This window comes from Pinus tabuliformis, chromosome 7 (assembly GCF_031772625.1).
Source record: "Pinus tabuliformis cultivar Carrire ecotype Pingquan chromosome 7, CPIR1, whole genome shotgun sequence".
NCBI classification, from domain to species: Eukaryota; Viridiplantae; Streptophyta; class Pinopsida; order Pinales; family Pinaceae; genus Pinus; species Pinus tabuliformis.
Window position 1 is genome coordinate 286,103,697 of NC_142293.1, and position 14,065 is coordinate 286,117,761.

The window sequence follows — 14,065 nt, forward strand, 5'->3', positions numbered from 1 at the left end:
GGAGAGAATGATTCCAAAAACTGAGTTAAAATTTTCCTTGCTGTTTTGAAAAAGGGCCTTGTTCCTCCATTTCCAGATAGCCCAAAGGGTTAATAGCGGAATAGGCCTCCAGACCGATTTCAGATTGCTCCACCATTCAAAAGCTTCTTTAAGAGAGAGAAAGGAAACCAAACAGAATCCGAAATGGTCTGCCAGATTCTTCCATAGCCCCTGCGTTTGAAGACAGTTTAGGAAAATGTGCAAGTTGTTTTCTTCTTCAGTTTTACAAATAGGACAGATAGCAGGCCCGCTCCAGTTTCTTTTTTGAAGGTTATCCCATGTAAGGTTCTTATTATGGAAAACAAGCCATGAAAATATGATTATCTTATAGGGACATCCAGATTTCCAAAAGATAATAGGGAAAATGTTATCCTGTTGAATGGGACTGTCCTTTTGTAGTACTAAATAGATATCTTTGACATAAACATTCGTCCTTCCCCTATACCCCTTCCAGATGAGTTTATCCTCCACCTCAGATCTGTAGATTCCCCTGTTCCTCATAGACCAAGTAATCTGATTCCATTGGAGAGCAAGATCACCATTGAGGTCCAGCATCGAGGCCGTTTTCCAGATTGGAAGAGACCCCAGCCATCTATCAATGGTCTGCTCCCAATAGAAGATCCCTTTTTGCTGAAAGACCCGAAGTAACTGCTGAGGGAAGGAAATTTCCTCATCTCCTCCCGCAATGGGATCAAGTCCAATAATGATATTTTTCCCCGTTTGAAAACTCCATACCATATTTTGAAGAAAAAATTGTTCAATTTTTCGAAAGCTCCTCCATATGGCTGATCCCTGGGGAGTTCCTATTGTCCCTTTTCTATACCAGTAGGATATGTCTCTGTTGTCCATATATTTTGATTTGATGGCATTGCTCCAAAGACAATCCCCTAAAACTCCTTTCCATAAAGATTTGCAGAGAAGAGCTATGCCAAACTTTTGGAGGTCCATGATTCCCCATCCCCCCATCTTCTTTGGATGAGTCAAATTTGAGAGTTTAGTAAGGTGGAATCTTCTTCTCTCTTTGTTCCCCCCGATAAAATTTGCGGTTAATCTGTTTAGTTTGTGGATTATATTTACAGGAATGAAAAATAAATGGGCCCAGTAGACCATTAATTGGACCAAAACTGCTTGAGTTAAAATCGCCCTCCCAGCCATTGAAAGACATTTAAATTCCCATCCAGCTATTCTCATGAAGTATCGGTCATGGATCCACATCCAGTCTGCAGATGTGTAGCCCATAGGTTTTAAATGAAATCCCAGGTATTTCAGGCCATCTTTAAGTGGTTTTGCTTTTATATTGAAGAGTTGTACCAGATGAACAATAAGTTCTGCATTAACATCCTCCAAATGGAAAGATGACTTGTCGTCATTTATACACAGCCTCGTAGCTCTTTGGAACTTTCCCAATATGTCATGTAAACAGGTCCATGAGGCCCGACAAAGCATCGCTGAAAGCAGGATGTCATCTACAAACAAGTTGTGCGAAATAGAAATATCCCGGCTGATTGCCAGAGGACGACATCTCTTTTCTCTGACGACCCTTTTTATATGAAGACTTAAGGAGTCCATGACCAGAATAAAAAGGAGAGGGGACAGTGAACATCCCTGCCTCAGGCCTCTGGCGGCAGGAAAGAAAGAAGAAGGGGTACCATTAATAAGAACAACATAGTTTACATTTTCAACACAGGCCATTATCCAATTAGAGCATTTGTTATTGAGGCCAATTTTGGTAAGGAGACACCTTAAGAAACCCCAATCAATGCAGTCATATGCTTTCTTGAGATCTAATTTCAATAAAGCTGCTTCAGCTTTTTTTGTGTGCATGGAGTGAAGGCATTCCTGAGTAAGAGCAACAGCCTCTAGAATGTTCCTACCCTTAAGGAAACCATGCTGCTCTTGGGACAAATGGGTTGATAAAATATTTCTCATCCTGTCAGCGATGAGTTTGGAGATTATCTTATAGAGGGTATTACAAAGAGAGATGGGCCTGAAGTCCATGAAGGTGAGAGAAACCTTCTTTTTTGGAATTAGAGCAATGAAAGTGGAGGATATAATATGATTGATGTTGCCTTTTATCCTGGCCTCCTCCACCATTTCCAGAAGGTCAGACTTAAACAGGTCATAAAAGTGAATGAAAAAATCAATTGTCCATCCATCAGGGCCCGGACTTTTGTCCTTTTTAAAAGATTTCATGATCGTCATGAGTTCCTCCTCAGTGACCTTTGCAAATAGTAGTTCATTCTGCTCCTCATCAAACATTGTTGGATAGGGTTCAATGCCCCACAAGATGTCTTCGAAATCACTGCCCCTATTTCTACTGTATGCTTTCTGAAAATAATTTACTGCCTCCTTTGTGATGTCTTCCTGTGACACCACCGAGATTCCCTCCTCATTTTTTATCTCCCAAATTGAATTTAATTCTCGTCTTTTGTTTGCATATCTGTGGAAAATTTTTGTATTTCTATCACCCTCTTTAAGCCAGGTTGCTCTGCTCTTCAATCTCTAGGTAGCCTCTTCAATAGCTAGAATGTTTTTCTTTTTTCTCTCCAGATCCCTTATATGAGCTCTCATATCCAGAGACACATTTTTTGCATTCAGACATAACGATAATCTTTCAAGTTTACAATTTATCTCCTTGAGAGCTTCCCTATTAGTAATCACCTTTTCCCGCTGCCAGCTTTTTACACATTTCCTGAGGGTAGACAAGCGATCCAAGAAGGTTTGGGTATGCCAAGATCAGTCTTCAGAGGAAGAAGATAGCCAAAAATCCTGTATGAGTTTATTAAACTGTGCATCCTCTAACCAAACTCTGTTGAACTTGAATGGAAAACCATTCCTGTGGCCTAGGTGATTCCATTGAATGGAGATAGGTCTGTGGTCCGAGATGAAGCTCAGAATAATCTTCGAAGAGGGAATCCCTAAACGATCAATCAACCTGTCATGGATAAGGAAACGGTCAAGTCTCTTAGCAAGATATGCATCTTGCGATCTCCCATTATCCCAAGTAGGGCCCATCATGAAAGGATAAACATCAACAAAATTGTGCTGGAGGATAGCATCTCTGATCATACCTCCCACCGGATCATTTTTCCTACCCCTTCCCAAAATCTCGTCATTGCTCAGAGTGCAATTTAAGTCCCCCCCAATCAGCAGAGAATCCAAATCCAAGATCTCAGAGGACAGAAAGCGATCCCAGAAGGGAAAGCGTTCTTTATACGGGGCATAGACATTTAGGATGTGAATCGGCCCGGGGGAGCCCCTAATATAGGTGAGAAGGAGAATTCCAGCAAAACACTTGAAAGCCACTGCCGAAATCCAAGCCGGATCCCACAGAACCGCAAGGCCTCTGGATAGTCCAGTAGCACCCGTCGCAGCCATGTGCCAGGTGGGAAACATGCGTCTGAAATAAGATATGGTTTCCTGGCAACCATGCATAGTCTCTTGAATAAGTAGAATCTTTGAATTTGATGACTTAAAAAGGTCCTTTAGAGCCAAAAATTTTGGGTCCGCCCCTAGACCTCTAATATTCATAGAGAGAATATTGATCATTTGGTCATATCCCCAGGCTTGCTTGCTCTAAGCGGCCCCTTTGCAGCGAGATCGATGATAGGAATGTCAACCAATGAGAGATCCTGTATGTTCAAATCTGACCTTCCCTTTCTGCCACGAAAGTGTCTGCTTCCCCTGTTCTGCTTTCTTCTTACAGTGATATTCCCTGCCGAGGTAGGGCTGATTGAAGGAGAGGGAGACTTTTGAGGTTTGTGAACAGTGAGAGGATGAAGATTGAGGGATTCTCTCTTTAAAAGAAGATCCAGATCACATTCGAAGGAATTTGTAGGAGAAGATGTGGGAGAGTTCAGGGGAGTGACAGAGAGACAAGGAGCCTTTCCTTTTAAATCTGTGATGGCTTTGTTTGGATTGGAGGATGTCGAGAGGGGAGGAGGTGTTGTGTTCCCCTGAGGCGCTGATTTGGGATTTTCAGGAGATGGAGGTGATGATGAAATATAAGTGATGTGAGATGCGGATGGGATATCCAGGAATGGATGGGGAATAGGTGATGGAGAAGGTAAAAATTTATCCGGAAATGGTTCAGGGGGCATAGGGTTGGCTAAGAAAGTCATCCGTCTTTTAGAAGGAGAATGACTTATCAGTTCCTGGGACCACGACTTATATGATGATCTGCGCATGGTCATATTCTCCTTTAATGGACTGAGATTCCGGCGAAAGTGCTCTAAGGAATGAGTCCTCTTCAGTGATAGGCTTGACGATCTACCTGGTGAAAAACCCCAAGGGGGGGAGTGGCGGGTACTCCCAAGTCCGGGATCCCTGCCAATGCCTTGGTTTCTATTCCCCCTTTGATCTTCCCCTCCCATTCCCGATAGGTTGACAGAAGGTTTTATATAATGGTCCCTCCCCTTTTGTCTTCCACCTGGACGACGGGGACAATTCAATTTCAAATGGCCTGTTTTATGACAAACAGAGCATCGGAATGGTACTCCCTAGTAATCCAATCTCTGTTGAATGTTAGACTAGGTCGATATGCTCAGGGAAGCCTCCTCTGTATTCCTTCTCGATTAAAATCCAAGCGACTCTTTTGTCCTTTGCCCTGAGACATTTAGGGTCAACAAAGATAAATCTCCCGATGGCGTTGCCTATATCTGATAAAGTCTCCTTAGTCCACAGTTCGATGGGAAGACCTGGAAGTTTCACCCAGATAAAGTTGTTCGATGGGGTACTACGCAGAGGGTTGAAGCCAATGTACCATTTATGCAGAGCAAGAAAACTTTTGTCATGAACCCAAGGGAGGGCTAGGATTACTTCCAGATCACGATCACTTAGAAAGTGGAAACTGTACCAGTTGTTCATGAGCCTGACAATAGTTGGGATATACCCCAAAAGAGAGTTCCATTTAGAACCAATCCAAGATCTCATCTGGCCATCCTCCATTGCTGGGAAGTGCCAACGACCGACCAGGGCTCGTTTTTGAAGGCTGGCTATCCTGTCCAATAGAAAGGAACTATCCAGATTTATGGCCGCGGGGGGAGGGGAGGACTTTGCAGGGCGTTGGTTCCTTCTGTGCGGCGGGAGATTAGATCCACCACCTTTTTGGTCATGGTCCGAAATCAGAGAATGGGGAATTAAAATATCAGCCAGGGAAGATTACCAATCGTCTTTGGTGGATGGTCTGCCAAATTTCTCCTCCGCTTCCATGGTGGCCCGCACCATGGCTGACGCGACAGACATGTCAGAAAAAGCTTCCATCGAGTCAAAGAGTACTGACTATACTAAATGAGGAAGAGACAGAAGGGCCAAAAGAGAAAAATAGTACGGAAAAGAAACCTCCAGGTTATAAATGGGAAGGACAGGCCGAGAGTCAGAGAGCCATTCGGTCAATACTAAAAAGAGGAGCGACAAAGCGACTGAATGTGCGAAAAATACAGAAAATAAACCTCCAGGTAATATATGGGTATGACGGCCTACGAAAAAATTCAAATTCTGACAAAATCTAGGGATCAACAGAAAATACCCGGACATACTGAAGCATGGCCTTCTTGGAAAGCTCCACTACTGACAGCCAAAAAAGAAGGATTTGACATTCAAATCTGTAGAAAGGACAGGGAAACTTCAATAACGAATTCTCCCATTAAAGGGGAAGGAGTAACAACCCCACTCCATCTTACGTCATGACTATTCTGGTCGACAGAAAAGGGTAATCAACCTAGAAAATCCAGTATCGGAAAAACCAGGGGGGTCGAGAGAGGAAGAAGGAATGATCAGGGGGAATCAAGAGTGGCTCGGAAAGATGATACAACAACAATAACAATGTTTGCACTTACACCACCAGGGCCCTATTTTTAGGCTAAAATCTAAGCAGGGCTTCGATATAACACAATAGTGCTTCAAATTGACTATAGGATCCCAGATCCAATTAAGGAAAAAAGACCAGAAATTTGAGCCTGGTAAAAGAGAGAAAGACATGCACAGAAGATTTACCAAAACCTGATAAAGGAAAGAAATACTGACCTTTTTAACCAGTAAGTAAGAAAGAAAAGCTAACACAGAGGTCACACTAGAGGTCTAAAATGTAAAATAAAACCTTTGGAAATGAAGCAACAGAGATGGCTACAAAATATAGCTAGCTCTTTCAAAAATAAAAAGGATGATGGTAGCACCATCACAGAGACATCCTTTATCAAGTTCCTTTACAACTACTTTGTAAAGAAAACAGTCAATTTTTATCCTAACACTGCTAGGACCAAAACCATTTCAGAAATGACAAGGAAAATAACAGACTGTTAAGAATTTCGATCGAAAAAATACTAACCTTATCATAGAGCTGCCACCGAGAGCAAGAGCACCGCAGGACGCCACAGGCACAGTCCGTCACCTTTTGCCGCGAGCACAATCAGAGAATAACAGAATTTGATGGGTCAGGGCAACTTAGATAAGCAGAGGTTATATCAGTGGATAATGATAATCTGGACAGGAAAATGAGCAGAAGAGATTCCCGGAAAGATGCTTAAGCCGAGAAAAACACAAGAGTCTTCTAAAAAAGAACACAGATTCAGTGAGATCAACGGAGAGCAGTATGGACAGTAAAGAGGACAAACCTCCCCCGTGCAGGGACGAACGAAGCTGGAGGTAGGCAAATCGTGCTCAGATTCACAGAATAGCGCGGCCAGAGAAGGAAGGATGCCCTGATGGACCTGCACGTCGCTGGACGGGAGGCAGAACGCAAGACAACATGCGAGCATGAAGCTCTGCCGATGGACAGGTGGTAAGGCTGAGACGTGGCGCTATGGTATAAACATCCACAGTCATTCGATAATCTCTGATACCTTCACTGTGATTGGGCGCGATCAAAGGCTTTGGTTGGACGACTGTTCGGTGCAATCCGATGGTTTCGACGCCTGCTTGGTGCTCTCGCTCTCGCTCTCGCATAGTCTAATGAAGCGGAAGAGTTGCGTGGAAAGTTATGGAAATTCCAATCATATTTAGAGAAAATCCGGCAAGGATTTTTGTAAATCCAAGTTATAGTTGTTAAAATTCAAAATTTTAAGTGTCCTAGACGTTTTTGATGATGCTAAATTTATTGCCACCATCAAAAACACGATTCAAACACTACCTCTACAAATCATATTATTTACTATTATAATTATATTATTTACTATTTTAAGAAATTAAATTATTGAATTGTTTGAGAATAGAAAATTAAATAAATACAAAATTTCATAGAAAGATTTTTTAAAATTACTCGAAATTATTTCTTTAATAGATTTATAGACTTTTACAAACTCATTGCAAAATTAAAAAATTTATAACCTCATAATATTAATAACATTTTTGCAAAATTAGAGGGTTTATAACCTCATAATATAAATAATGTATGTGAGTTTGAAGGGTAAATATATCTCTGAAATAATAAGAGCCACATTTTGAAATAAACGTATGTATGTGAAATAATAAGGGATATACTTGAAATTTAGTTGGTCCATGTATTGAACAAAAATTGTATTTGATAAGGTTAATTTAGAATATCAAAAACTCAGACCTAACTGCTTGAGTTGGAGGTCGGGACTCAGTGTCATCTGACAGTTCATGGGAGTAGATTGGCTCAGACTGCCTGACCCTACTGATATAAGTAATGCATATTGACAGTGTGTTTCAAGCGATGAGTGATACCTTCATTCCCTTGTATTATTTAGCTTTCAAATTGAGTGCAAAAACGATAGGATTTTGAAATCGAAGCATGAAATAAGCAACCACCATTATCAAAATCGGAGTCGGGCTCTGGGCGAATTTAATAAAAAAGAAAAGATTGAACAGTTTTCCGATTCGACTAATTGGATGTCAGGACTTAGTGTCTTCTACAGTTCCTCGTAGGAGATTAGCTTCGAATTCCCGACCCTACAATGCAATGAAGTTAGAATGCCTTATGTTGGAGCGGTAACAAGCTAATTTCATATATACATATCTTATAATAATATTGTTAATATTGTTATGTGGAGAGGTTTTTTCAATTTTTAAATCAAAGGGAAATAGTTTAGATGAAATTTGTTTTATATTGTGTTAATTGTTATAATACATATCAATTAACATAGAACATATGCTAATTTAGTATAAAGTAATTTTTTTTTAATTTTATTATAATGAATAAGTGAAAAACCTATATTTTCATTTCAAGTTAAAAAGAAATTGTTTTCTATACATGCAAATATTTACTATTATTAATAGAAACTAATTATTATTATTATTATTATTTTTTAACAAAGTCGGTTGCTATATTAAGGTCTGAAAAAAGGAGAGGAGTTAGATCTCTAGAAGTACAATAGATGCCGGTGGCAGCTTGGATCAGGAGAGTTACAAGAAGAGGCTCTCTCCATGTCCTTTTTTCTACTTGTTCTAGTTCTAAAACTACCTGAGCTGCTGTAGATTCTTACATATTGTGATAACCAAAATTTACATTTACAGACCATTTTAGTCTATTTCAATATGGCTAATTTGTCTTGCGGTAGACTCCTCCGGCTTTGGATCCATTTCAGGCTGTTTGGCACTTGAGGAACTGGGAGGCTCTTTGTTTCGCTTATCCATCATATACTGCAGAATTGAAATCGATTCTTCTGCATGGCTGCATCGATTTGATAAGTGACTGAACTGTTCATGCAGAGAGGACACTCTGTGCAGAAACAAATCTATTTCAGCCCGGTATTTCTCGTTCAAAATGCGGTTCTGGTCTTCAAGCCTTGTCTCTAAAATCCTTTGTTGATTCTCCAGAATGCGTTGTTGGGCTCTGACCTCCTCAAGCTCTGCCTGCAAGTCTGCACAGTGCAGACAATCTTCGTTGCATGCCATAGAAACAGTTGCGGGAGATATGAATGTGCAAATGGAGGACGATGGAGAGCTTACAGTGCAGTGATCTGAAAGGGTGGGGAAGGTAAAGAGTGCAGCAAATTTTATGAGAGAAATATGCCTGTAGGCGCAACGGTCTGAAGAGAGATACAGTGAGGAATTCCAGAGGCTCGTAGCAGAGCTTTGGGACTAGAGGATGATTAGGACGAGAGTAAACTGATCTTGCTGAGAAGGGCGCCTGAAGAAGAAGAAAATAGAGAAGAAGTTTAATGTGTCTGTCCAAAGATTCGTAACAGGGCTTTGAGGGCAGAGGATGGATCTGGGACAGCTACAGAGCTTTCCGCAGGAGCCTAGCAACGAATGGAGATTACAAAAAGAGAGAAAGGGAGCCAAGCGACGGAGGGAGATAGCGGGAGAAAGGGGGAGGGGGTGAGATATAGGGGGGAGTTGGGATGAAAAGAGGCGGGAGAAGGGCCGTCCAGTCATGGGTTGCTGGAGGAAGGTCTGCTGGCAGATCTGAATAAGATCCGAGTGAATCCGAGAGGCAGGTCTTATGGGAGATTTACCGGCGGGCGTGTTGCGATTATCCCACTTGATGGTTATCCTGTGGATTTCGTGTCCTTGTGCTATCTTTGTGCAGAGGTCGATCCCAGTGCCAGCCCACGTAATGTGACTAAATTCGGGCCTGACACCGATTTTGGGCTTGATGTTGAAGATTTCAGCTGAGGTCATGGTAGACATTGGAGCATTTCCCTGGAGTTGCATCTTAAGGTTCCAACAGGTCTTCCACACGCATTGTTGGCGTGATCATCAGCCTTCTTGTTAAGGTTTAGGAGAATATGGAAGTATTGGATGTCTTCCATCATTTGATGAAGAATATGGTTTCGTCTGTTAATTTGTTGGATCAAAGCGTTGGGGGAGTTTTGCTGATGAACCATTAAGCGAATTACAACTGCGGAGTCCCCAAAAACCTGTGCTTTCTTTATTCCAATTTGCCTAGCTGAGTTAGGCCTTGAAACAAAGATATAGCTTCAACTCTGTTATTCGAGACCTTCCCTAGGCTCCACTCATATTGAAGGATACACTCCCCATTGGGATTAATGATCAGTCCCCCTGCTCCAGCTATACGAAGATTTGATTTGGATGCCCCGTCGAAGAACAAGGAGTAGCAGTTGCTCTTTTGAATCCAATTGGCAAATTCCTGCTCTTTTAGTCTGACTTTCCATGATCTAGTTTCTGCATTGTTCAGAACTTCGCTCCTGTTGCCTTCCAATACTTTATGTTGTCTGTCCAAGATGTAGCTTATTAAGTCTCGCTCCTCGACACTATATTGTATTGCATCGATTTTTCCAGTGGTGTTGATTGAAATAATTTCCAAAGCGAGAGTTTTGGCTTTGCTGTAGGTTGTTCGAGTATTTGTGCTCTTATCTTGGAATTTTTTTTTGTTTCTAGCTAGCCAAATTCGCCACAGCAAGGTGTGGGGGAGAGCGTTCCATACTCTCTTCACCAAGTGACTTCTTTTTTCTTTCCAGGGACAACATTTCCTCCACTTATATATTGTCTCAGTTATGGTATGCTGAGGGTCCCAGTTTAAATTGCCAATGAAGGACATCTTTCTCCAGCATTCTACAACAAATGGGCATTCTATGAATAAGTGATAGATTGTCTCTTTGGTTGTGCAACAATTGGGGCATCTGGATGGTCCATTGATACCTCTTTTTTTAAGATTTTCTGCTGTTAGAATTTTGTCTTTCAGCAGAAGCCATATAAAATTTTTATTTTTGGGAGAGATTCTGTTCACCAAGCAATTTTCCAATGAGGCCACATATTAATCTGAAAAGTGCTATTGCATATGTGTTGATGGCCTGCTCTGACTGTGTAGTCTGTTCTAGTTGAATCCGAACAAAATCCGTCCATTTCATCTTCTTTGATAGGAGATTTACTGTGGAGAAGAGTCTTTAGGCAGCTGAGATTGGGTTCTAAGGCATTAGGAATTTCAGGGAAGGACCAGCCAATCCAAGCACGGGAATGAGGATCCTAGCTGGAGATTTGAGCTAGCTTATATATACCTTTCTTGTTAAGGAATTTGATGACAGGAGTGGCTTCTTTATGCATACTCAAAGGTTGATGTCCCAATATTTTGTCAGTTCCAAAATTTATGCTGGCTCCTCCCCCTGGGACTTTCAAAATATTTTGGATCATCATAGGAAGAGTTTGCTTACATAACCTCCAAATTTTGGTAGTCTCTATTGGGGATATTGGAGTCAAGGAGATGTTTCCTGGGAAATTTTAGGTACTTGATCTCCAGCACTCTTTTCCACCACATTGGAGGCCCTGTTATTAACCTCAAAACAATCTTCGCGCCAAAGGCCAAATTCAAAAATTTTGGCACTCTGATGCCAAGGCCTCCTCTATCTTGAGTATGTATAACCTGCTTCCAGTTGACTAAACTGAACTTGCTTTTGTCACTCTTTCCCCCTTGCCAAAGGAATTGGCGAAGGGCAACTTCCAATTTATGGTGAAAGATAGCAGGGGCCTGATATAGAGAAAATCGATAAAGAGGAAGGGAAGTAATACCTGATTTAAGGAGGATGAGTCTACTTGCAGGATTGAGCCATATTGTTCCCCATTGCTACACTTTCCTCTTTACTTTGTCTATGATCTCGTTCCAAGTTTCAACTTTCAGAGGTCCCAAACTGACTGGCATGCCCAAGTATGAAAAATGGGTCCATTCAGATTTGCATGTGACACCAAATATGTTGGCAATGCTGTGAATTGCTTGATTTGTCGTGTTCCATCCGTAGATGCAGCTTTTGAGCTGATTTACCAAGCCTCCTGAGTACTCCATAAATTGATCGAGCAATTTCTTGAACCTTCTTGCAATTGTAGTGGAGGCTCCTCCGATTAACAAGGTGTCATCAGCGAACTGAGAGTGGTTAATATTTTTTACTCCATTCCCATAATTGATACCAGTTATAAGTCCTACTCTCCTGTTGTGATCTAGAGCTTGACTGAAGGATTCTGCCATGAGTATGAAGAGATAGGGAGAAAGGGGACATCCCTGCCTAAGACCCCGGGAGGATTGGAATGCTTCACCTGGTCTACCATTGATCAAGGGGGAGATCCAAGGACCGGATATACGTGTTGCGATAAGATTAATGAAGGAATATTCAAAGCCCATCTTGGTAAGAATAACAGATAAAAAGGAGTGCCTTACTCTATCAAAGGCATTCGCCAGATTGAGCTTTAAGACAAATCCTTCCTCTTTTCTGGAAAGACTTGAGTGAATGGCTTCTTGGACGAGAAGAATGGAGTCAGTGATATGTCTGTTAGGAAAAAAACCTCCTTGTTTTCAGAAATCAAGGAGGGGAGGAGGGGTTCAAGTCTGGTGGCTAGGATTTTTGTTAGAATTTTGTATGAAGAATTGTAAAGGGAAATGGGTCTGAATCTAGAGAAGGAGGAAGGCCGATGTTCTTTAGGAATGAGGGCTAAAAAAGTAGAATTGGTGAATCCTCCAAGCTTCCTTTTCCTTTGTATCCACTGAATCATATTTAACAGGTATTTTTTGATCTCAGTCCAGAACTCCCTCTAGAAGCAGATGGGAAATCCGTCAGGTCCTGGCGCTTTATCAGGGTGAAAGTTCCAGATTGCTCTTTTAATTTCTTCTTCTTCAATTTCTTTGTTGATACTATCATTCATTTCATTTGTAACTCCTTTGGGTATATGCTGTAGAAGGTCGGAGTAGTCTTCTGTCCCTTTATCTTCAGTTAGTAGATCCTTGTAGTGCTTAGAAGCTGCATTCCTTATGGCCTCTTGAGTATTGTATCGATTTCCTTCACTATCCAAGATTGTATTTACATTGTTTCTGAGCTTTCGAGCAGTGGCCTGTTTGTGAAAGTACGCTGTATTTTTGTCTACCCCTTGGAGCCATAATTGTCTGGATTTTTTGCGCCATTTGGTTTCTTCCTCCCTATTAATATAACTCAGCTGTTCATATAATGCATTCTCTTTCTCTTTGCTTTGCTGCATTAGTCCTTGTTCTTCAATCCTTGCCTGCACAACTTCTAACTCATTTTTAACCCTCTTTTTGTTCTCCTCTAGTTCCTGGTAACTTTCTTTGGCCCAGTCCTTTAGTGCCTTCTTGGTTCTTTTTAATTTAGCTTCCCAAATGAAACATGGCGAGCCTTCCACATGTTGGATCCATGTTTCCTTAACAATTTCTCTGGCCGCAGGGATCCAATTCCAAAGAGGACTATATTTAAATGGGATGGGGCCAAGAGGACAGTGGGTTTCCAGAGTTAGAGTGATGGGATAGTGATCAGAAGTGGAAGTGCTGAGTACGTTGGCGTATCCTACAAAAAAATTTGAGAGGAGCGAGATATTAACTAAAAATCTGTCTAATCTTTCCATTATATTGCCACTACCAATTTTGCGATTGCTCCAGGTATATCTGTGGTTTTTGGGAATGATATTACCTAAATCATGATCCTGAATAATGGCCTCCAGGCGATCTCTAAAGGGATCTGAAGTAAATGTGCCTCCCCTTTTTTCATTTGCATGCAATATCAGATTAAGGTCGCTTGCAACTATGATATTTGGATTTCTTTCCCCATCAATACTATTCTTCAAATCATCCCAGCAAATTTCCATTTCTCTATAATGGTTGGGTACATAAACATTATAAATGATCACTATCTAATTGCTTGTTTTGTTGTCAAGAGAAGTTCTGATCCAATTCTGATGGGGATTTGCATCAGTACAAATCCATTTGCTGCTGTCCCAAATGGTAACAATGCCTCCCGAGGCTCCTCTGGATTCACTAATGCTGCCCAAGTATCGTTTCTGTTGATCTATAATTTTTTTCATTTCATGCTGATCTTGTTTTGTTTCCTGTATCAGCATTATTTTTGGCTTCTCAGTGTAAATTAGATCTCTGAGGGCAGCTATTTTAGAGGGGTGCCTTAGAACCCTGCTGTTCCATGAAAGGATTTTCAACATGGCGCATTGGGCGTGCGGAGAGGTGCTCGCCTCTCTTGGTCTTTACCATTTATCTCTTTCTCTTGATTTCCAAGGATTAAGGACTCTATTGGAGTTTGTGTGCCCATTGCTATGTCCTTTTGGGCATTCTCGTCCCTGTGTTATTTAGCGGATTTTCTGCCAGGGCCTAGTTTTTTGA

The 14,065-nt window shown here is 41.3% G+C and overlaps 1 protein-coding gene across 1 annotated transcript; it reads right to left on the minus strand.

The window, feature by feature from the left end:
- Positions 1 to 12,477: 12,477 nt before the first annotated feature.
- LOC149246985 (uncharacterized) lies at positions 12,478 to 13,539 on the minus strand. The gene has a single exon (XM_089443006.1). It carries the CDS (start codon positions 13,537 to 13,539, stop codon positions 12,478 to 12,480), a length of 1,062 nt encoding a protein of 353 aa, XP_089299132.1.
- Between the last annotated feature and the right edge of the window lie 526 nt (positions 13,540 to 14,065).